Source organism: Onychomys torridus, chromosome 7 (assembly GCF_903995425.1).
Source record: "Onychomys torridus chromosome 7, mOncTor1.1, whole genome shotgun sequence".
Classification (NCBI taxonomy): Eukaryota; Metazoa; Chordata; class Mammalia; order Rodentia; family Cricetidae; genus Onychomys; species Onychomys torridus.
Genome location: NC_050449.1, coordinates 55,913,938 through 55,939,080, shown reverse-complemented (window position 1 = coordinate 55,939,080; position 25,143 = coordinate 55,913,938). Strand labels below are relative to the sequence as shown.

Genomic DNA, 25,143 nt, shown 5'->3' with positions numbered 1-25,143 from the left:
CTCAAAAAACCAAAAAAACCCCACCGTGACCAAGAGCAACTTGGAAAGGATTTGTTTCATCTTACAATCCTCAGGTCACACTCCATCTCTGAGGGAAGTCAGGACAGGACCTGAAGCAGAGGCCATGCTGCTTACTGGCTTGCTTCTCTTAGCTTGCTCAGCCTGCATTCTTATCCACCCCAGGACCACCTGCCCAAGGGTGGCACCACTCACAGTGTTGGGCCCTCCCACATCAATCCCTAATCAAGAAAATGTCCACAGGCTAGTCTGATGGAGGCGTTTTCTCAGTTGAAGTTCCCTCTTCCCAGATGACATCTGTTCAAGGCAAGAATCAAAAAGCCCCTGAAGTCCCTGAGCTCACACTATGGTGGTCTAGGCTATGTCTCCAGCATTCCATGCCTTCCTGTTAGGCACAGCTCTGGCTGGTGATGACAGCCCAGGGCTGGGGCCCCAACTTCTCTTTCTCTTGCCTGAACCAGAAAGTTCCCTTCTCCTCGCTGCAGTCCACATAATGCAAAGGCTTCAGCACCAGGCCTGTGAGCTTCCAGATGTTTGCAGACACTTCTTAAATATTCCCAACAGATCCAGTGTTCTGTGTGCCACAGTCTGCTCCATGGTAGAGACTCAGCGCTGGAGTTAGAATGTTGGCAACCTGCCTTCCTCCACTGTCTTCCCACCCCATCATGCTTAAGGCCTTGAATGCCAGAAGAGCACGGTTTCGTCAGCTCAGGGCACGAGGCTCTTCATAGACAGTTTATTCCCCTGAGAGCAAGTCCTGGGCAGGGTCTGGTAGCTGCGCCACCCACTCTGTGGTGTTACATGACCTTGAACAAGGTTGTTGGCTCTGAGCCTCGGTTTCTCTCTTCTGTCACACTGAGAGGTGTGCCTACATGCCTCAGCTACCTACGTGTCCTGCTGGAGACCAGGGCACAGAGGTTAGCTGGAGATCAGCTCAGCTCTGCCAGGTGCGCAGGAAGAGAAAAAGATCTGGAGATGATCCTCCAGGTAGGCTGGCTGTTACAGAGCTCAGCTACCTGTCTGTCCACTACTATAGAAGAACAGCTTGGAAACAGCTAGCTGAAGGGATGGCAGGGTATTGGTGGAATTATTAAGGCGACTCCACGTAGTTAAAAGGGAGGTTTATTTTGTGGCGTAACTTACAAATGAAGGGATAGGTAGATTGTAGGGTCTGGCAAAGGTATGGCACAGTCTGGCGGTGTTCTCTGGAGAACTCTGCTTGGTCTACCTCTAGCATCCAGGGTCCGGGCACCAAGAGATCCTTCTCATTTGGATCCTGGGTCTTCAGCGTCCTCTCCTGGCCCCGCCTTGTAGGCGTGACCATTACCGAAGCCTCAATGGGGGTTGGAACTTCCAGACCAATGCTGGAATGGCTACCCACTACAGCAGGGGGAGCCTCAGTGGCACAGCGTGTGAAGGTGTTGGTGTCATGCAAGGCTTGCTCATGGGGTCAATGCCCCCTGCCCTCTCCAAGAATACTGGTAACTTTCTGACATGCTTCTGAATGCTCCAGCAGGGCATTCCACCTGCATAGGATGATCCACGGCGGAAGTTCCTCAGCAGTCTGAGCCAAGCCTTCCTCTCTGGTCTGGCCCTTCTCCATGTTTTCAGCTCTTCTAAGCAGATCCAGACATCTGCAGGTATAGGGCATCCTGAAGCTTAGGTGTCCCCCTGCCTCCGTCTTTGGATCTTGCTTGCCCTCCGTCTCCCTGCCCCCTGCCCTATACACAAACCCTTCTCTCAACAAGACACAATCCCCTGTACTGCAGTACTCTGGCTCTTTGCCTTCCTCACCTGATAGGCAGAGAACAGCCAGGGGGAAGGAATTAGACTCCCTGCCAGATTGTCCCCAAAAGCCTGCTTTCCTCTTTTCCACAGGTCTGCCAGGCTCGGCAGTGTGGTGGAGAGTTCCTATTGTCTTTGGGTTTTAGCACAGAGCTTCATGAAAAGGGCCAGTAACCAGCACACAGAAAAGACAAGCCTGGGCTCTGAAGCTTGCCCTGGCAGGAATCCCTGGGCACCAGAGAGCCAGCCTCCTCCCAACACACACTCACATACACACTCCACTACTCAGGGCCTTCCAGTCTCAGGGGAACCTCTTGTCTATGTTGAGGACTCCAGACAGATACTTCCCAGAACCAAAGACAGAGATGGCCCCAGTACCTCCTTTCTGGAGCCAGGAGAAGTGGGCATGTTCTCGGGAGCTAATGCTGGGACCACTGGGAATGGGCTGTAACTGGCACCATGGATGAAGGACCCCTGTGTGAGGGAACATGAGATGCCTTCCCAGCTCCATAGTGTTTATTGCTCTTAACCTGCACAAACTCATCCCAGCTGTCACCATCAGGTGGGCTAGGGACCAGTTTCCTCACCTATCAATCACCTTCTCTAGGTGATACTATGAAGATGAGGTGTGTGGAGGATACTGAACCCAGATTGGGGCAAAGACTCCATAGAGCGCAGAGCCTGAGGCACAGGGCACCTGACCTTTCCTGCAGGCTTTGGGAAGATGGATGACAGCCCCAGGTGATGATGAGCTCATTAATACTACTAGCTTCCCTCCAGAGGAGAGCAAGGAATACCAACAGTCCATCCATTGCCTTGGGACTAAGAGACAGCACACAGAAGAGGGAAGCAACCGGGAAAAGACAGTGCCTACAGATGTCACTCAAAATGAGGCTTCGGACTCACAGGGGACAACCCTTATATGGCCCATCACCAATGTGGGTTTGGTCTTCCCATGTGTGGTATTGAATTTCAGGTAGGCTGATGTCCCATCATGCTTTCGGGTCACATGCCACCACCTCCCATCTCATCCCCACTCCACCCCACCCCCATGGATAAGGCTGCCTGCAGCATCAGCCCTGTCTATCTGTAGGAGAGTCTCAGGTACATTCCGGTGTGGGGAATCCAGGCTCCAAGAGAATATAGGTATCACAGTAGTGGTTTCCAAACATGGCCACCCACGGATAACGGCAATCTCTCAGACGCACCGAAGTCCAGCCTCCCACTTAGACACAGTGATAGTGATAGCTAAGCTCTGTAGCCAGGTATGGGAGTTTTAGAAACTTCCCAGGTGATTCTAAAGTGTAGTGAGGGTTCAGAAGCACAAGAAAGAGGGGGCACCAGGTGAGAAGGGAACAGGGTGGAAGTTCTACTGATGTTCAATGCCTTTCACTGGTACCTCATCTCCAACCAGAACAGCAGGGATGCCAGTGAGTAAGAGAGCCAGGTGCAGGCTGCAGCACCTGCCTCCCGTCTGCCTCACCTGGGCGAGTCCTTCTAGAGCTCAGTTTCTCATCCGTAAACCACGCTGGTGAGTTGGCTCAGCAGTTAAAAGCACCTTCTGTGCAAGCCTGATAACCTGAGTTCAATCCCTGGGACCCACATAATGGTGGAAGGAGAGAACTGGCTCCAGAGTTGTCCTCTGCCTGCCACACTACACATTCTCTACTACTACTACTACTACTACTACTAATAATAATAATTATTATTATTATTATTATTATTATTATTATTATTATTATTAAACCAGGGGTCTGACGAAGTGGTTCAGCAGGTAAAGACACCTCTCACCAAACCTACTGACCTAAGTTCCATCCCCAGGACCCACATGGTGGAAGGAGATAACTGACTTCTCCCACAAGTTGTCCTGTGACCTCTGCATGTCAGCCATGAGACATAAGTACCCTCCACACACATGGAAGGAAGGAAAGGAGGAAGGGAGGGAGGGAGGGAGGGAGGGAGGGAGGGAGGAAGGAAGGAAGGAAGGAAGGAAGGAAGGAAGGAAGGAAGGACCTGATCCGCTGGAACTAGAGCTACAGATGGTCGTGAGCTGCCATGTGGGTGCTGAGTCTCACATGTGGGTCCTCTGCAAGAGCTACGGAGCCACCTCTTCAGCCCCAACTGTTTAAACTTTTATAACAATATTCATGGAGCTAGGGGTTTATCTTGGCTTGCATGGTATACACCAGAACCTAGGTCAATCCCCAACACTACAAAAAAATGTTTTAAATTTGGGGGAAAAAAGTCTATCTTTATCTTTTAAATTAAAATGTTAAATATTGGGGTATAGCTCATCTCAGCAGGGTAGTACTTATCTAGCATACCTACATCTGTGGCTCTATCACCAAAATTAAAAACCATCTTTTTACTTTTAAGATTTTAATTTTAAGATAGGGGCTAGAAAGATGGCTCAGTGGCTAAAAGAGGTTACTTCTCTTGCAAAGGACCCACCAGTTCAGTTCCCAGAACCCACCTGGGTGGCTCACAATCTATCATTCCTGCTTCAGAGACTCCAAGACCCTCTTCTGGCCTTTACAAGTAAGCACACACACATAGCAGACACACAGATAGCCAGAGGTACATAAATAAAAATAATTTTTTGTTTGTTTATTTTGTTGTTTTGAGACAGGGTTTCTCTGTGTAGCCTTGGCTGTCCTGGATCTCACTCTGTAGACCAGGCTGGCATTGAACTCACAGAGATCCGCCTGCCTCTGTCTTTCGAGTGCTGAGATTAAAGGTGTGCATCATTACCACCTGGCTTAAAAATAAATCCTTTAAAAAAGATTTTAAAATTTAATGTTTATTATTGTCTTAGTTGGGTCTATTATTGCTGTTCTGAGGCACCATGACCAAAAACAGCTTGGGGAGGAAAGTGTTTATTTCACTCACGGTTCCATATAACAGCTCATCATCAAAAGCAGTGAGGGCAGGAACCTGGAGGCAGGAGCTGATGCATGCAGAGGCCACAGAGGGGTGCTGCTTACTGGCTTGTTTCCTATGGTGTTGCTGGTTGTTTATTATTTTGGGGGGTCTGCCACCCAGCTCCCAAATAAATCACACACAGAGGCTTATTCTTAATTATAAATGCCTGGCCTTAGCTTGGCTTGTTTCTTGCCAACTCTCCTTAACTTAAATCATCCTATCTACCTTTTGCCTCTGGGCTTTTCCCATTCTCTTACTCTTCTGTAATCTTACTCTTACTCCATGGCTTGCTGTGCAGCTGGGTGGCTGGCCCTAATGTCCTCCTCCTTCCTCTCTCATTCTTTCTTTCTTTTTCTCCCAGATTTCTCCTCCTATTTATTCTCTCTGCCTGCCAGCCCTGCCTATCCTTTCTCCTGCCTTGCCATTGGCCATTCAGTTCTTTATTAGACCACCAGGTGCTTTAGACAGGCACAGTAACACAGCTTCACAGAGTTAAACAAATGCAACATAAACAAAAGTAACACACCTTAAAATAATATTCTACAACACTATGGCTTGCTCAGACTGCTTTCTTATAGAACCCAGGACCACCAGACTGGGGTGCCACCACCCACATCAATCACTAATTAAGAAGATGCCCTACAGGCAGCCCCATGTTATGGAGGTATTTTCTCAGTTGAGGCTCCCTCCTCTCTGATGACTCTGGCTTGTGTCAAGTTGGAAAAATAAAAATAAAAAACTAGCCAGCACCTTTACAAAAGAATCAGAAGTCATTACTAATACTCAGCTAGTTAGGAATACTCACGACGAACATTATAGTGTGTTTTCTTACAGATTGTGCAGTTTCTAGTAATGATGATTATTTCGTGTATAGAACACAATTCTGTTTCAGTAAATGTTAGGTCTTTAGCACTCCTTGTGCCGATAAATGTTCCTCAGTTTAACAGTGCCATTGCTATTAAACTGGCCTGCTGTGACTCTTCCATGCAGGGCTTCTGCAGGGGAAAAATAATGGTGTCTTGGTGTGCTTCCCTGGAGTAAATTCTCCAAGGGGAACTGTTACTCAGGGGCCATGAACCTGTTACAGTGTGGTGAGTGGTAGAGCTCTGTGCTTGCTTAGGGCAAGTGGTTCATGCCTAGAATGCCAGAACCCGGGATGTGGAGACAGGAAGGTAAGTTGAAGTCAGCTACAAACTGAGTCAGAGGCTGACCTGATGGGCTACGTGAGATGCTGTCTTGAAAATAAAATACAGAACCAGTGAGATGGTCAGTTCAGTGGGTAAAGGCTCTTGCCATCAAGCCTGGCCATCTGAGTTTGACCCCAGGACCCACAGGATGGAAGGAGAGAACTGACTCTTGAAAGTTTTCCCATGACCTCCAGGGCATGCTTACTCACATTCCTGCACATGTATGCATAGGTGTGCCCTTCTTCACACACTAAATAAATACTTGTAAAAAATGAATGCAATAAAAGTACTAGAATGATCTTGCCCAGTGGGCCTCCAGGAGCCACTCCCCAAGCTTGGAATATCGACAGGTGGAATGGATTCCCATGCAACCTAATCCTGGTCTGTATTCTTTCCTCCCCATGATCCCTCCCATTCATCCTACACTAAGTCCCTGTCTGGCTCTGTAGAAGCTAAAGCCTTCAGAGGCTCAGGGACCAGATGGCCTCTTACACTCCAACCCCCAAGGAACCTACTATAGAGACAGCTCTGTGCACCGAGGCTATCAAGGCTGTCCAACCTTTTGACACTACAATATAACATTGTATCTACAAATAAGTTGGGATGCATTCATGGCTCTTCTGGGATACTTGCAGCCCACAGGCCACAGGAAATACAAGCCTGCAAGTCATTCTGATGTGTCACACTAGAAAACCCTGGGCACACTCACAAGCAATCCAAACTTGTTTTCTTAGCTGTAAAATTGAGCTGTCCTGAGGTTTAAATCTGATTGTATTTGGTAAAATATATTAATAATAGCAGTCTGTGTTAGAGTCAGCAGCAATATTGGTGGGGAGCTTGCATTAAGTATGAGAGGGTGGCACTGGATGGCAGCCAGGAGCCACTTTGAAGACTGGCAAGTGAAAGGGTCCACTCTCTCCTTTGAGCGTGTGTGTGTGTGTGTGTGTGTGTGTGTGTGTGTGTGTATAGAGGCCAGAGGTTGGTATGGAGTGTCTTCCTCAGCCATTCTATGCCTTGAGTTTTTGAGAGGAGCTCTCTCACTGAACCTGGAACTTGCCAGTTCAGGTAGACCAGCTGTCCATCAAACCCCAGGGATCTGCCTGTTTCTGAACTTCCAAGGTTATAGATGAACACCACTGTGCCTGGCTTTTTACAGGGTGCTACAGATCCAAGCTCAGGTCCTCAGGTCTGAAAACACTGTACCAGCTAAGCCATCTCTCTAGCCCCAGATTTGATTATACTAATATATATTAGTAGTATCTGTCCACACTGGTGTCAGAGTGAGTACTAGTGGGGCTAGCATTAAGTATTGGAAGAAGAAGTCAGCAGCTTGCAGCCAGGCCTGGAGACAGACAGATGAGGGTCTGCTTTATTCACAGCCCCTATGGGGAATGGATTAGTTACTTTATTTATTTGTTTGTTTGTGTATTCATTTATTTATTTATGAGGCACTCTGTCTATGTAGCCTAGTCTAGCCTCAAATTCAGATCCTCCTGTCGCTGATTTACACACACACACACACACACACACACACACACACACACGAATATGATTTTAGAATGTCTGGCTTGTTATTTCATCATTATGTCAATGTAGCAAATGTGCAGAAGTCCTGGTAGAACTAGGAGTGTTGTGTTGTATCAGTGTGTGCTGTCTTACGAGAGCCTACGGCTAATTTTCTAGGAAATTTTTAAAGCCGATTGTTAAGTATGGCCTTTATTAAAAATTAAATTACATTAACTTACAATTAAATAAATTATAATAAAAGCCGAGGCCCAGAGTATTAAAAATTCATCACAGCTTAACTGTTTCATTGTGTTCACGAGGTTCTTTGCATCTATTACATCTGCCCAACTGTGCTCCACTAACAGTCTTTTTGGGGCCGGAGATGTAGCTCAATTGGTTGGGTGTTTGCCTAACCCTAGCACAAAGCCCTAGGCTCCATCTCCAGCCCAGTGTAAACCCGAGAGCGGCAAACCTAGCTAGCACTCAGGAGCTGGAGCATAAGGGACAGAAGCTCAAAGTTAACGATGAGTATCGAGTTCAAAGCCAGCCCGGGCTACATGAGATTTTGTCTTTAAGACAAGCAAGTCTTAAAAAACAGAAAAATGTCGCAGCAGGTAAAGATGCTTGTACACAGCACAAGCCTAATGACTTGAGGTCTAGTCCCAGAATTCATGTCCTCTGACCTCCACATGCCTGCACACACACACACACACACACACACACACACACACACACAAACACACACACACACACACACACACCACACACACACACACACACACACACACACACCACACACATACACAAACACACACACACCACACACACACACACACACACACAAACACACACACACACTACACACACATAAACACACACACACTCCCAGAGCATGGCTCCCGTCTGTCTCTTCTCACTCAGCACAGGGTCCAGGAATGTGGCAGACCTCTCCCTCCGGTGGCAGTGTATCCCCGTGGGCTCCTAGATCAGTATTCCTGATGGCCGGCTATTGACGGCCTTGGTGCCTCTCAGAGTGGCCTGGGCTGGGCTGGGTGCCAGAAGCTTGATGCAGCTTTGCTCAGCAAACACTCAAGTGCAGCTTTGAGATGAGCCGGAAGCAGTGGCTTTGGGGAGAGAGTGAGGGCACTGGCAAGATCCCGCTGCCAAGCTGAGGGGCATAGGAGAGGGGCACTGGCTAAGAGCAAGAAGGTTCAGAGGCCTTACCCCGAGGAATCACACTGTTTGGAAATCCAAGCCTGGACTTGCGCTGTTTGATTTGGGGATGCTAATCCGCCTTTCTGGTCTTCCTTAGTAGATCCCAGGTCATAGAAGCTGGCTCAGTCTCAGCTTACGTCTTATTATAAAAAATTATAGTCTAAGGCTGGAGGTGTGTGTAGATTGGTTGGTAGTGTGTTTGCCTGGGTGGCACAAAGCACTGGATCCCACTTGCACCTAGTACCAAATAAACCGGATACGGTGGTGCATGCCTGTAATCCCAGCCCCTGGAGGGCTATTAGAAGGAGCACCAGGAATTCTAGGCCAGCCAGGGCTACAGAGTGAGTTCTATCAAGTAAAGAGTGAGAACTTGCTTCAATAAAACAAAAACAAACGAAAAAGTTGTTGGAGAGATGGCTCAGTGGTTAAGAACATTTGTTGCTCTTCCAAAGGACTCAGGTTTGAATCCCAAAACCTATATGGTGGTTCACAACTGTCTCTAAAGCTAGTTCCAAGGGATCTGACACACTCTTCTGGCCTCTGAGGACTCATGTGTGGCACACAGACATACATATAAAACAAAAATAAGCTAAAACAAAAGATGGCATTAATGGGGCAATTGAGATGATGCAACTTAGTACAAAGTGTCTCCTGTGCACGCCTGAAAACCTGAGTTTAACCCCCAGAATCCACATAAAAGATGGGGGGGCACAGTAGCACATGCTTACAACCCCAGTGACTGGGGGAAAAAACCTCACAGGTTCCCTGGAGCTGGTTGGCCTGCCATGTCACAGCTGGTTGGTGAGCCCCATGTCACAGTGAGAGACCCTGTCTCTAAAAATAAGGTGATGGCTTCTGAGGAACACCAGAGGTTGACCCCTGACCTCCAGCCTACACACACACACACACACACACACACACACACACACACACACACACACATACACACACTCCAAAAAATAGCATAATTCTAACCAGAAAAGACTCCCAAGGTGTCCCCCAGACACCTGGGACTCTGAGGAAAGAGCCACTGCAAGTGACAAGGTTCAAGCATTGATGATGTTGACTTACTGAGGGCTGTGACTGGCCTTGAAGTGTCCCCTCCCTGAGTGAAGGGGCTGGGTGGAGCCTGTGTGAGGGTTTAAGGAATTTGGGCTCAAGAATGGAGGAGGCAGGGTTTCTTACCCCTCTATTTTGGGCAGTAGCCTTGACACCTTTATCAGAGCCTAGGAATGTCCAGGTCCTGGCTGTGGCTCCAGCCTGCTGAGAAAAACCAGCCACTGGCTGGACCACAAAAGCCAAAACAGCCTATGAGTTTCCATCAGGACACAGAAAGTAAGTAAAGGGCCCGAGGAACCCATCCCAGTGAAGGAGCCCCACTCTAGCAGAGGAGGCCCACCTCAGCAGAGGAGCCCAGGCAAAGATCTTTCCTTTCTGAGCCACTCTGAGTGGGGTCACCAAACTAATGCTTTGTCTCTCCCTTGCAGACAGGCAGAATCGAGCCAAACTACCCCAAGGTATGCGGCCATCAAGGCAACGTGCTGGACATCAAATGGAACCCCTTCATTGACAACATCATCGCCTCCTGCTCCGAGGACACTTCGGTGAGCTGAGCAGTGGATGGTCCTCAGGAATGACCCTGAGCTCACACCTCCCTGCTTCCCCCGGAGAGAGCCTCTGTCCACACACTACACACTTTCTGCTCTCAGCCCTGTCCCACACCTCTCCCTCCTCCAGCTAGTCCCAGAATAGAGAGGACAGGGGTCAGGGAGGGACCGAGGAGAGGATCTTTGCTGGGCACACCCATGCTTCAGTGGCTGACTGAGTGTGGAAGTGTAGGTGAGAACCAGAATCAAAAAATTCCGTGTGATTCAGCCTCTGCCTGTGCTCTGTGATGCAGGGCAGGAGGGAGAGGGAGGTGCAGAGGAGAAGGAAGGAAGGGATGAGGCAAGGGGAGGAGGGTTCCTGAGCCTTGCGGGCTCACCTGGTAAATGTCCCATAGTTGGTCCTCTGGAGCTGTGGTTTCAAGGACAGTGGTGACAAGGATCATCCTAAGGGTGTTGTAGAATTCCATCTTTCTACATCCTACCCCTGGTGGGAAGATAAACAGAAGAGAGAGTGGAGGAAATGGGGTGGGTGGAGAGCAGGTGAATGTGTAGATGCGAGGGAGGAGAAGGAGGAGGAGCTGGGGACACGTTCAAGTTGGTAAAGTGCTGGCTATGGAAGCATGAGGACCTGAGTTCAGTCCCCAGAGATGGAGGTAGAAAGGGGCTGAAAATCCAGGGACACTGGCTTCAACACAGCCTTGTACCCACTCCCTCCTCAGGTCTGGCTGTCTCAGAGGGTCAGTGGAACAGAGGAGGATTCAAAGTGTTAGCCAAGCTGGTACCGGGGTCCCTTTGTTCCCAAGTGAAGATGGCTCTACTCTTCAGCCAGGCCACTGGGGCTACCTGTGTTACCTGGCATAGTCTGAGGACAGGCCATGAGCCCAGGGTACTAGAACTGGAAACAACTTCATAGCTGTGTCCCTGACTTCCCAGGCTGGACAAACAAAAAAAACCCACCTACTGCAGATTGAATGAACAGTTAGATGCATCAATGGAAGGACTTGTGCATGGATGCATGCATGGCTGGAAGAATGCACACATGGATGGATGGTTGGACATCTGGGTGCATGGACTGACAGAGAAATGGTTTCATGGATGGATATATGGTTGGATAAAAGGTAGATAGACAGACAGATAGATATAGAAAATGAATGAATGAATGAATGAATGAATGAATGAATGAATGAATGAATGAATATGATGGGAAAGGAGTTATTGACCATGGCATCTCCATGAATTCATCAAGTTGACAGTGAGATTAGCAGGCTCAAAACTTACACACAGAGAGGTAGGTGGAGGGAGCTGGAGAAGTGGAGAGGACTTGACTGGCTGGAGGGATTCCTGAGGCCAGCGCTTGTGAAGGAAGTGCCTGTAGGGACAGTGAATGAAGGCGGTAAAGGAAGCCTGTTGGTTTTGTTACTGTCTTTAGCCTCTTCAGGGTCCAAGTGATGGAGGGGGGGGCAGCTAGCAGGGGCCAGGTCACAGGAAGAGTAGAGCTGCAGACACGTGGGCAGGAGGTGGTGGAGCCAGGAAATGTGACAGGGAAAATCACTGGCTGCTCCCTGGGCTGAGAAGAAGGCAGGTGGAGCTGGTGAGTCCAGGGTACACTGTGGTCAGATCAAGAAAGGCTCTGGGCTCAGGAGGAAGGAGGGCAGGCAAGAAGGATGGGTCCAGGGAGCCTGGAAGGACAGGGCTTGCCTCTGGCTCTGTCCCTGCCTGCTGAAGTGTGGAGTGACTGACTCCCAGACAGCAGGAAGCACTCAGAGAAGTGAGACTCTCACATGCACTCTGGGGGTGGGGGGACACATCACATGACACCCTGGAGGACAGGCCGATGAGGGAAGGTGTAGCACACAAAGGAGCAGTATAAGACCCAGCTGGGAAGGAGAAACAACCAGGTCATCTGGGTCTGGAGAAGAGCGGATCAGGCCCCAGCTCTTGGGACTACCGCCTCCCTTGGGTCACAGATTCTTTTGCCTACATCAAGGCGAGATGGACCTGCCTGGTGCTACCTTGGCCTCTTCTTCCACCCAGTGCTACTCCATCCTGCTGGATGCAGCCAATGCACAAGACATCCACGGTGTGTGGTCACATAAGCTCAGGGCTCAGCCCTGCTATAGGAGCCAGACGATTGGTACCCATTGACAAACTGGGCCTGATGAGCTCCTGAGGTCCCAAGAGAACTCAACTGCAGGATCTGGTGGCCTTGGAATAAGACCTCAGGGCCACTGCTTAGCAGGGTGCCCAGGGTATATGGCTTCACCTCTCGAGGCCCTGGCTCTGTTCATTTCAGAGACCATTAGTAACAGGGCCCTTATCAGCATCAGTGAAGGCGTATGAGGAAGCCCATACCTAGCCCTGCGCCTGGCACCTCACAGATACCTGCTGTCTCAGTCTGGCTCAGCAAACAGCCCCCACAAGGAGGCAGGGCCCACCAGCTAGAGAGAAGACACATGCAGATGAGTCAGGGCTACACCGAAGTTCCACAAATAGCGTGGGCACAGACAAGAGAGAGGGACCAACGATGACCCAGATACAGGAAAGCGGACTTGGGAGGGCTGGGCCTGGAAGACTCGGGATTATTTTGTTAGGGCCAGAGCTTGGGCCAGCCATGCTCAATAGGCCAATTCAACAGACAAAGTAGTAGTGAAACAATAGAAAGACGATTCATTTGGAAAATTATTTATCCAGTAGGCATTCCTGGTGGGCTACAGCCCTGTCCATCACTGACCCATCAAGGATGGGCTCCAGTCTCTTTGTCAAGGTGCCCAAATGAGCTTCTGAAACTGTGTGAAACCTCTTTCCTTGAGACAAGCTTTGCCTCTGGCTGACATCAGGATTCAGCCTCTTGTTTCTCCCTGCGCGAGATTCCTGCGGGAATTGTCATTTCCTGGGGGCCATTGTCTCAACAGTCTAGTAACAAAAAGGAGGGCACACGTTTCCTTAGTGTATCTTCACTCCTGCTGGTATGATAACACTTGGACCCGAAGAGAAAGGGTTAAAGTGGCCCCAGGAAGAGCCCTGGCCCAGGCCCCAGCCAGGAGGAGGTGCACAGGGTGCCTAAGAAAGGAGAGTGGGTGATGTCACTAGGGGAGTGAGCAGGAGAAGGCTGTCAAGGGAGGTTGGGTAGATAAGGCTGGGTGAGCAGTGACACCTGAGCCTCCCAAGCCAACTGAGCATCCTCTGGGATCCAGGGGGTGGGGGTGGGAGCCTCAAGGGGTCACAGCCACATTTTTTTTGGAGAACATGAAGCTCCAGGCAACTGTCTGGACGGGCAGACAGATAGAAAGACATGTGCAGGCACGCACGAGCACACACACACACACACACACACACACACACACACACACACACACACTGGTGGGTGGAGCTCTGAGGTGGAAGGAGGGGAGCAAAAGCTCGGTACTGCAGAGAATGGGAACAGCCCCCCACCCCACCCCCCAGGATGCTGATCTAGACAGGTGATTCATCTGAGATCAGGGAGGAGCTAAGCTTTAGGCAGCTGCCAGGCCAGCTGCTCCAGAAGCCAGGCTCTGAGTCCCGCCTTAGCCCTCGGGTTTCTGCCCACACCTGTCCAGGGCCTAGGACCTAGGAGCCCACAGGCCCTAGGGTGAAGCTCCCCTCTCCTGGAGAACTGAAGCCTGAAACCAAGGTTACATGGGGAACCTAATCAGCTCCCCACACTCCTGCCCTGCTACCTTGTCAAGGCTCTGTTTCTATGGGGGAGGGGCGGGCAGGGACGACCAAGGGTCACAACTGTAACAGGCTGGCAGGCTGGAGCCATTGAACACTCCATCTTTCTGTCCTCTTTGTGTGGCCCATGCAAGAGAGTCATCTCCATCTGGTCCTGGAAACCAGAAAGTAAGAAGTCTCTGACAGGCCTTCCTGCTCTAAGTTCTCCTGGACTTCCTCCACCAACCCATTCCAGCCTGAAGGGTCAACTTACTGTGCATCATACATGCAGAGGTGGGTCTGGGAGATCCACAGGTATGCCAGACACAGTGACCCCTAGCAGGACTGGGAACAGCATCTGGAAGGATCTCAGAAAGAAGCCTTTGCTACAGGTCTGGCCCTTTCCCCTGGAAGTATGTGCCCATCCCTTACTGACCCCATTGTTCTCTGGTCCCAAAACATCCAGAGGATGCTGCTGGGAGACAGGGAGAGTCCAGCAGCTCCTCCCCATCCCTCACAGGGAAATCTTTAGCACAGGCAGGATTGCTGTGTCCCTTGGGATCAATTCCCCTCCTCCAAGGCATGAGAGTCTTTTGTAGTCTATCCCTTACATCCCTGCAGGATTCAGGAAGCTTCTTCCCCAGAGGCCTCCTCCTGGGGGAGGGATGGGACCATAACTCTGCCTGGCATCTGGCAGAGAATCCAGTTCTTTTCGCCAGCCTGCTGGGTGATGTCACCTACTGTTGAAGGGCTGTGCTTTTTATAGCTTCTGCTGCAGCTAGGGAGGGCAGCTGGCAGACAGGCAGGGAAGGGCAGTACAGCTTTCTTTCCAAGGCTCAAGCTCCCTGGCCTTCATGGGATAGCCCCCTACTCAGAGGGAGATGATAGAGCATGAGAGAGAGAGAGAGAGAGAGAGAGAGAGAGAGAGAGAGAGAGAGAGAGAGAGATTTAGTTAGTTCAAGGGGAGAGGGGAGAAGATTTCCAAGAGAAAAGAGGGTCATGAGCATCGAGAGGGAGGTCCCTCTCCCTGGTGGGCCAAGTTCGGTGTCTTTCCTTCTGTTCAGACTCTACCACCACATCTGTTCTCTACAACCCAAAGCTAAAGTCCCTCCTGAGGAGCTCAGTGGTAGAGTACTTGCCTAGCAGACTTAAGGGCCTGTATTCCATCTCCATTACAAGGAAGGACAGAAGGAAGGAAGGAAGGAAGGAAGGAAGGAAGGAAGGAAGGAAGGAAGGAAGGAAGGAAAATACATCCTGGGTGCGCATTCTGTGCCAGGCAGCATTCTTCCTTGCTGGGAAGGCAGGTAGAGTGGTCTGCCCCATGGGGCTGGGCATCAGTAGATGGTCTTTGCACCCTAAAAATGGTGAGTACAGCCGGGTGGTGGTGGTGCACGCCTTTAATCCCAGCACTCGGGAGGCAGAGACAGGCAGATCTTTGTGAGTTCGAGGCCAGCCTGGTCTACAGAGCGAGATCCAGGAAAGGCACAAAGCTACACAGAGAAACCCTGTCTTGAAAAACCAAACAAACAAACAAAAAAGTGAGTACATAGTGGCATTTCCCATTAGAATGGACAGAGCAGCTGACATGCCCACAGGAAACTGCTATGGCCTGGTGGATCTGTAACTGCCATAATGCCACAGTACTGTACATTTTGACACTGATGTCAGCAGAGCTGCTGTGCTACCTTTCCTGTGAAGAACAGCAAGTGCAAAGCCCAGTGTGGTCTTGAATCCCAGCACTCGAGAGGCAGAGGCAGGCAGATCTCTGTGAGTTCAAGGTCAGCCTAGTCTACAAAGTAAGTTCCAGGACAGCCAGGACTGTTATACAGAGAAACCCTGTCTTGAAAAACAAGAAAGATAGATGGATGGATGGATGGATGGATGGATGGATGGATGGATGGATGGATGGATGGGTAGATGGATGGGTGGATGGATGGGTGGATAGATAGATAGATAGATAGATAGATAGATAGATAGATAGATAGATAGATAGATAGATAGGGCTGGCCTTTTGGGAGTCAGGAGATGTCTCCCTGGGTAGTAACCCTTACTCTGCAAGCATGAGGACCTGAGTACAAATCCCTAGAATCCACTAAAATCCATACACACATGTACACAGACACACACAAAACAAAATCAACTTTAAGAAGAAAAGCACAGGACATAATGACAGTCAGCCCTGAGACTTGATAGTGATGATAAACCACCGTGTTCCTGGTTTGTGTGCCTGTGCGTGATTTTAATTGTTGTTTTAAAGTGTATTCCTATGGAACAACCACAGGCAGGCCTTCAGGAGAGAGCCAGAGGAGACACTGTTGTCACAGGAGGCCATGGCTGTGTGTGTTGCTTTCCTGAAGACCTAGACTTTGCAGGGACAAAAGATGCAGAGGCGAAAGACATCGATACTGATGATCCTGACCCTGTAGGTGTGGGCTGGTGTGGGCGTCGCACCTTGGTTTTGATAATAAAATAAAAAGGCAGGCACTGCAGATCATACCTCTAATCTCAGCATTGAGAAGTAGAAGGAGAACAGAGCTCAAGGTCATCCCCAGGTACATGATGAGTTCAAGGGCAACCTGGGCCATATGAGACCCTGTCTCAAAACACCAACTCAAAAAGAAAGAAAGAAAGAAAGAAAGAAAGAAAGAAAGAAAGAAAGAAAGAAAGAAAGGAAGGAAGGAAGGAAGGAAGGGAGACGGAGGGAGGGAGGGAGGGAGGGGAGAAGAGAAGAGAAGAGAAGAGAAGAGAAGAGAAGAGAAGAGAAGAGAAGAGAAGAGAAGAGAAGAGAAGAGAAGGGCCGGAGAGATGGCCCAGTGGCTAAGAGCGCCTGCTGCTCTTGCACCCTGCACCCATGACAGGTGACTTACAATCTCCTGTAACTCCAGCCCCAGGGGATGCAATGCTGTCTTCTGGCCTCTACAAGCATCGGCATGCACAAACACATGTGCACATATACAATCACACACACATTTGTTGATTTGTTTGTTTGTTTTAAATATTTGCTTATTTTATGTATATGAATGCTTTGTTTTCACCCACACCAGAAGAGGGCGCCAGATCTCATTACAGATGGCTGTGAGCCACCATGTGGTTGCTGGGAGTTGAACTCAGGACCTCTGGAACAGCAGCCAGTGCTCTTAACCTCTGAGCTACTTATCCAGCTCCCAAAAATATGTATCCCATTCTGGCCTTGAACTCGAGATCCTCCTGCCTCTGCCTCCTTCAGCAAATCCTACCAGCCTGTGCCACCAGAACCGACTATTTAATTTTAAAAAGAAAAAAGAGTCACACCTAAAGTTTTATCTATAGAAAAGTAGTCTATAGGGGGCTGGAGAGATGGCTCAGCAGTTAAGAGCACTGGCTGCTCTTCCAGAGGTCCCAGGTTCAACTCACAGCACCCATATAGCAGCTCACACCTGTCTGTAACTCCAGTTCCAGGCTTCTAACACCCTCACACAGACACATATGCAGGCAAAACATCAATGGACATAAAAAATTAATTATAGAATTATGATCCTCAATTTTACATGAACATTACTTAAGTAAGTATTGTAAATCCATGGTCATTGGCTTAGTTAGGGTTTCTCTTGCTGTGATGAAACACCATTACCAAAAGAAATCTAGGGAGGAAAGGATTTATTTGTATTATACTTCCACATCACAGTCCATCATCCAAGACAGTCAGGACAGGAACTCAGGGCAGGAACCTGGAGACAGGAACTAATTCAGATGCCATGGAGAAGTGCTGCTTACTAGCCTGCTTTCCATGGCTTGCTCAGCCTGCTTTCTTATAGCACCCAGGACCACCAGCCCAATGGTAGTACCACCCACAGCACGCTGTACCCTCTCACATCAACCATCAATCAAGAAAATGCACTGTGACCCAATCTGGTGGGTGCTTTTTCTCAACAGCGGTTCCCTCTTCCAAAATGAGGCTGGCTTGTGTCAAGCTGACATAAAATTAGCCAATGGTCATCTTCCCGGGAAGGTACATATTCACTTGTGTAGATGAGAAACATGGTACAGGTAGAGCTACCCTTCAGCTGAGGAAACGTGTTCAGAAAAATCTAAGAAACCTGGCCACAGACTACACAGTGGCTGAGGTCAGAGCCTGAATTTGCAGGGAGCTTGTGAGAGCTCACGGCCCAGCTTTGTTGGCTAGCTGCCCTGTCCCCACCCATGCAGACACTGGTTTTGAGGCTTTATCTACTGTCCCTAATGCTCTGACCTTGCACTCACCATAATGCACATGTCTGTTGTCTTGCAGAATTCTCTGAGCTCCTGGGAGCCAGGAAACCCCCTGCCCTTAGCTAATGGATTGGATGTGACTGAATGTGACCAGACCCTGGCTCTGGGCTGGAAGGGGACTCTCAGGGGCACAGCTGGCTTGCTGGAGAAGCACTTCTCTCCACCCCTTCCTTCCCCAAATCCTGTTTGGCAGACTCTTGGGCTTCCTGTTTTATTGAAGTAAGATCCCAGCACACCCTCTGGGCAGAACCACAGTGTTCCTCCCACATCCCAGATACACTTTGTTTCCAGCAAATTCCATGCATTCTGAGGGAACAGAGTTCCCTTCTGGGTGTTGTAAGCACACTGTGAACAGCAGCTCCTCTTTAGCTTTTTTAAGTATCTGGTGCCAACTTTTGGCTGTGGGTCAAGGTTCCTTCCCACAGGTGTTCACACAGCAATGTCAGGGAACTCTGGGAGATCAACTAACTGGGCTTAATATGTAGATGAGAAAGCTGGGCCCAGGAGGGGAACTGCCAGGTGTCAAACAGGGATACCTCTCATTTCGGTATTTATTCTCTCTGGTCCCCCAAACCCTGCTTGAGATCCTACATTTAACAATTGCTGGTGTCCACCTGTAGCTCTCTCTCTCAGGCTTAAATCCTTCCCAGGAGCTGGAGCTGGGGTCCCACCTCCCTTATGTTACCCCTTAAACACATCAATTCACATGACTCTGAACCCACAAGCCTCTGCAAGGCACATGGGTCTCTTTATTTTCTAGACCAAGAGCCAGAGCCTCTGAGGGGTTAATGGCCCACCCAGTGTCACTCAGCTAGTGAGTGGGGTTGGACCCCTGGGCAGAAGCCATGCCTCAACTCTCGGCCTCAACATGCATGAACACACACAAAAGAACGTGTATATACGTATGTATTCATATTATAGACACAAACACATATAAATATATATGTTTTATATATATATATATATATATATATATATATATATATATATATATATGCCTATACATGTAATGTATATATGGTATTGTTGTGCCCATGTTACGAGACCCCCCAAGCAAGACCACCACAGAGCCGATATTCGATGCAAAACACACAGGGGTTTATTGATAACAAGCAAGCCCAGGCTTGGTCTGTGTCCAGCACTCAGACACAGCGGGTGGAGGAGGATGGCCCTGAGCTGTCCGAGTGAGGGGTTTTTAAAGAGAAAAACCACAAGCAGGGTGATACAAGCCTTTGTATCATATGATTGGGTGAGGGTGTGTAACCTTTGAATCTACTGGTTAGGGGTTACAGTTATCATTTTGGGGCAGGCCTGGCAAGACCCAGGCTCTGTCCTTGAACAGCCATGGAGGCTGGCTGGCCTAGCATGCTCTCATTGACCCATGCGCGTAGCTCTAAGTTGGTGAGGGGTCCCAGACGGTAAACAGCTGGCTGAACCTTGAGTGGTCAGAGTATGTGCAGAAAGGGAGCTACTGCAAGGACTAGGTCTTTTGTTCACGGCCCTCCCAGAAACTGCCTGCCCAAGTCTCAGGAAACTGAAGTTGAGGCCTGATCTCTGAGAGAAGACTGAGCAGCCTGTTATGGCGTCTGCTTGGTCCTTTCAGTATATCTGTGCATAATGGTATGCAAAGACATTCACTATTTAAAATCACATGAAAAAAGAACAACAACAAAATAAGTTGAGGAACATGCATAACAGTAGCCTTTGGAGACAAAAGAAGAAAGTGTGTGTGTGTGTGTGTGTGTGTGTGTGTGTGTGTGTGTGTGTGTTGTACACATGTCTAATCCAAGCATTAGTTGTCTCAATTCAGGAGTCACCTTCCTGTAGTACATTTCAGGGACAAAAAGAATGTGTATCTTCCTAGTCATCACCCTGGCTCCTCTGTCCCCATTTTTTCTAAACTAGTCCCCATCCCCAGGTCCTTGTGCAGGCTGTTGGAAGACAGCAGTAGGTCACATGGGGTCCCTTTCAGTCACTCCTGCACCCTCACAGGTGGTGGCGGGCACAGGGCTTTACTGCTAGAACCACCAAGGATCCCAAAGAGGAAACTTGTTGAGAATGGTGGTCTAACGTCCCCCATGGAAAGGCTTTCTTTCTTACCAAGTTGATAGATGAGTTAAAGGGGCTTTTGGGGGGAGGTCCTTGTTACCATAGTCTGAGGAAGTTGTACCCTATTGGTCAAGAAAGTTGGCAAAGGTGTTCCCTTCAAGCACCCCAGTTCCTGCCTTTGGCTCCCTTTAAGATGCTTTCTGTGATGGTCTAGCCTTCAGGTTTATAATAAATGGATACATGACATCATCTATTAAGTAGTTCCACTAAGTCACTTGTATTGTGTCACAGGGAATATCTGCATGCCTTCCTAGGTGTATTAGTAACTTTTCTGTTGCTGTGAGAAAGCACCACAACCAAGACAACTTATAGAAGAATTTGTTTGGGCTTATGGTTCCAAAGGGATAAGAGTCCATCAAGGCAGGGAAGCGTGGCGGCGGCGGCAGCAGCAGGAAGCTGAGGCTCATATCCTTTACCATAAACATGAAGCAGAGAGTCAACTGGATGAGAGAGTCTTTGGATACTCAAAACCCACCTCCAATAAGAAACTTCCTCCAACAAGGCCACACCTCCTAAACTTCCCCAAATGGCATCACCAACTGGGGATGGAGTGTTCACAGAACCTATGGGGAACATTCTCATCCAAACCACCACAGTACATCACAGAGAATCACAAAAGGGGCTGGAGAAATGATCCAATGATTAATTAAGTGCTCTTACTTCTCTTCCAGAGGATCCAAGTTTGGTTCCTAGCACCCATACCAGGTGCTGCAAGTCCAGTTCCAAGTGATCCAATGCCCTCTTCTGGCCTCCTTGAGCACTGCACTCAAGTGCATATACCTAAGTAGACACAGACATGTATAGATACACACATAGATACACATTCACAGAGAGAGACAATTTAGAATAAAATAAATATATTTTAAAAAATAAAATATTTGTCCTCATCCTGGGTCACCTTGCCCAGTCTTTAGGACTTGGGGAGAAGCTTAGGCTTACTGCAACTTGATCTGCCATGTTTTGGGTCAGGGGAGACCTGTCCTTTCCTAAACAGAAATGGAAGAGAAGTGGATTGGGGATGGGAACAGAGTGGGCTGCAGGGGAGGGACTGGGAAGAGAGGAGGGAGGGGAAACTGCAGCTGGGATGTAAAATAAAGAAAGAAATTTATTATTCTTTTAAATTTTAATTAGCAAAGTAAAAAAAAGAATATACAGTATATGTATGTACATATGTATGTATTTGCCCAACCTGAAGTTAATTACATTAAAATGTTAATATACTCCCCTCAAAAAGTATTTAAAAGTATCATCTGTCTTGGTGGCCCTTCCAAACCACTACCAAGTGCCATCCGGAAGAGGCCCTCAAACTTAGAATACCACCAATGCCCATGGTTTCCAGGCATTCTAGCAAAATCTTGCCAATCACTGACTCTCACCACCCCCCTTTTTTTCCAAGTTGCCTACTCTGGCCAACTTTAAATTCTATCTCAAAGCTTTGAAAGGGGGTTATTTTAAAGGCATCCGAAGGCCAGTGAGATGGCTCACTGAGTAAAAACACTTGCTGAGCAAGCCCAAGAACCCGAGTTCCATCCCCAAGTCCCACAGTGAAGGAGAGAAATTACTCCCAAATTTATCCTCTGGTCTTCACAGGCACATTGTGGCAAAAGTGTGCCCATACTCACAAGCATATCTCACACACACACACACACACACACACACACACACACACACACACAAATAAATAATAAATAAGTAAACAAACAAATAAACAAACAAATAAATAAATAAATGTTTAAGATGTAAAACTAAAGGTGCCCAGAGTTGTTGTCGTGGATGGTCTTCCCTCTTCAGCTGGTCACACTCCAGAAATAATATCAACAATGATAAAAAAAAAAAAAAAAAGCACTGCATGGTTATTCTGTTTGGGCAAGGCCCTGAGCTCAAACCCCAGAATCACTGAAAGAAAAAGAGAGAAAGAAGGGAGGGAGGAAGGGAGGGAGGGAGGGAGGGAAGAAGGAAGGAAGGAAGGAAGGAAGGAAGGAAGGAAGGAAGGAAGGAAGGAAGGAAAGGAGGGAGGGAAGACCCCTTCTCATCATAATTCTGTAGCTCTACACAACACCTTATAGCTGATAAGCATTGCCACCACTATCTCATTTTGCATCCCAGTGGGCCAGACAGGGCAAGGACACTCCCCACCCTCATCCCCATCCAACACACACACACTGCCTTGCAGATGACATGGCAAGGATCCAGAAGCATGCTTGGATGGAGCCATCGAAGTCCGCTGGGGCGAGTATCAGCAACCAAGATCTGAGGCCCAGTGCCTCTCCCTGGAGCTGTGTATGCTCTTCTCTGGAGCTCTCCACCTGGACCATTCTTGGCCCATCCTCCTCTCCACAGACCACCCTTTTCTGCTTTTTTTTTTTTTTTTTTTTTTTTGCTACCACAAGACTGTAAACAGCAGCTCCATTATCCAGGCTTAGGCCTGACCTCTATACTGACGTCAAGGATTCTGCCCTTGAGTCCATTTATCTCCTAGCATAGACCAGAGCCTCCCTCTGCCCAGATGTCTATCCAGGGTCAGGGACAGAGTAAGGGGCCCACCATGAAGGACACACAGAGGAGCTGAGGCAGAAGAAGGAGAGGCAGATTTTCTTCGGGGAGTTGCTGGAGGGAAACAAAGTCAGATTTTTAATTTGGCACTTGCTAAAAGCTGCTGGGACAGCCTGAGCTTGGTAGGAGGAGAACAGCATGCTGGGGGGCTGGAGATGTGGCTCTGTTGGTAGAGTACTTCTCTGGCGTGCATGAAACCCTGAGTTCAATCCCCAGCAACCCATAAAACAGATGTGGTCAAACTAGGCACACTGCTGTAATCTCAACACTCTGGAGATGGCAGTAGGATCAGGAGCTTCCGGTCATTTTGAGATACATAGTGAGACCAGCCTGAGCTACATTAGATCTTGTCCCCCCAAAAAAGTGAAAACAATGTTCATTGTCTGAGGACAGAACAGAAGAGAATACCTAAGGCCGAAGAGGGATGCTCTCTGCCATCTCTAACACTAGCCCCCTCCCCCAAAGTCTCTGTCTACTACCCTGCGCCAGCAGGCACCTCCCTCAGCAACCTAGGAACAGGGCCATTTGTGGTACTCCCTACCCCTGCTCATGCAGCTAATGCCCAGACTCTTTCCTCTGCAGGTGCGGATCTGGGAGATTCCTGAGGGCGGGCTGAAGCGGAACATGACTGAGGCTCTCCTGGAGCTCCACGGACACAGCCGGCGTGTAGGACTGGTTGAGTGGCACCCCACGACCAACAACATTCTGTTCAGTGCCGGCTATGACTACAAGGTGTGGGACCCGGGTGAGGGGCGGCCTGGTTAGAGCTGGCTCAGTGGGGAGGGATGGGGGAGAGCAAGGGATAGCCTAAGCATGTTGACTGGCATTTGTCCGTTCCTTCAATCTGCACAAGACTGAGCATCTCCTGTGCACAATGTTTTCCTGGGGGACCTTGGGACTTAAGGCATCTTTCCTGTCTTCTCTGGAGTTTTGTGGACTAGAAAAGAAGGGCTGTATCCTTTGCCTGGTAACTTCCTAACCAAGAGACGACCATGCATCCTGGTAGGAAAATTGAGCCATCCAAGCTGTAGTACAGGGGAGGTTGCAGCCCCAAATCCTAACATGCCAGTCATCAAGGGCCAGTTATGGGATGTCTCTCCTTGCTTCTTGAAGAAACCAAGACTGGTCTGGGGACTTGTTGAGGCTGCTCACACCGCGTCTGTGGTCAGGAAGCAGAGATGAGTGTTGGTGCTTTTTATTCAACTGCTGTCCATGTGAGGAAGGTCTTCCCACCTCAGCTAACCCAGTCCAAAAACTCCCTCACAGACATGCCCAGAGCTTCGTTGTCTAGGTGATCTTTAGATCCTGTCAGGGTGATGACGAACATCGGGGTATAGTTGAGCTGCTTCTGCCTCTCTGAACAGAACCCTTGACAGCGTGCCTGCAGCCCAGCATAGCCCAGGCCATGTGCAGGCAGCTCCTGCCAGGGTCTGTTGGTGTGGGTGGAGGACAGGCACCCGGGACCACAGCCGCTGCCTCCGACTTTACCTCCTGCATGTCTGCTGCACAGGTCCTCATCTGGAACCTGGACATAGGCGAGCCAGTGAAAATGATTGACTGCCACACAGATGTGATCCTCTGCATGTCCTTCAACACAGATGGCAGCCTGCTCACCACCACGTGCAAGGATAAGAAGCTCCGTGTGATTGAACCCCGCTCTGGCCGGGTGCTGCAGGTGGAGCTCTACATCTTGTTGACAGGGAGGAGGTGTTGGGGTCTGTGGGGGAAGGGTTTGTGCTGGGGCCCTGCTCGTGCACCTCGCCCACACATGCTGGTCAGCCTGCCGGCTTAGGGCCATGCTCAGCCTGTAGGACTTCTGACTTGCTATGGGTGGGAAGGAACCAGAGGACTCTTTCATGCACAGTGACCTCTCCTCTAAATGGGATTCTTCAGCCTACTGCAATGAGCCTTCAGTCCCTGAGTCCCAGGGGTTAACCAAGTCTCATCATGGGTACAGAGGGAGGGGACTTTGGACTCACTGCCCAGCCACCTGTACAGGATGATCCTGGGGCAAATGGCACACAGGTCCAGGTCCACAGATGGCTCCACGTGGGGAGTCTGGTGGTGAGGTTAGTCCCTGAGTCTCAGATTAAAAGCACTGAGTGCTATTTGGGAATAACCAATGACCGTTTCTTGAGTTTTCACTCCATGCCAACTGTATGGCTCTGGAAGATGAAAAATATGGATAGGCAGGACAGAGGACAGAGAAGTACTTGGCTAAGAAGGAGCAGTTGATAGACAGCTTGCCTACCATGCACAAAGACCTGGGTTTGATCCCCAGCACTGTCTGAAACTGTGTGTGGTGGTACATGCCTGGGATC

The 25,143-nt window shown here is 49.2% G+C and overlaps 1 protein-coding gene across 3 annotated transcripts in view; it reads left to right on the top strand.

The window, feature by feature from the left end:
• Coro2b (coronin 2B) overlaps positions 1 to 25,143 on the top strand; it is a 106,083-nt gene that overhangs the window by 69,607 nt on the left and 11,333 nt on the right. For all 3 annotated transcript variants that reach the window (XM_036192165.1, XM_036192164.1, XM_036192163.1), the window contains exons 3-5: positions 10,121 to 10,237; positions 23,405 to 23,554; positions 24,333 to 24,497. In XM_036192165.1, coding sequence (XP_036048058.1) covers positions 10,121 to 10,237; positions 23,405 to 23,554; positions 24,333 to 24,497 — 432 coding nt within the window. The remainder of the gene's footprint in view (positions 1 to 10,120; positions 10,238 to 23,404; positions 23,555 to 24,332; positions 24,498 to 25,143) is intronic.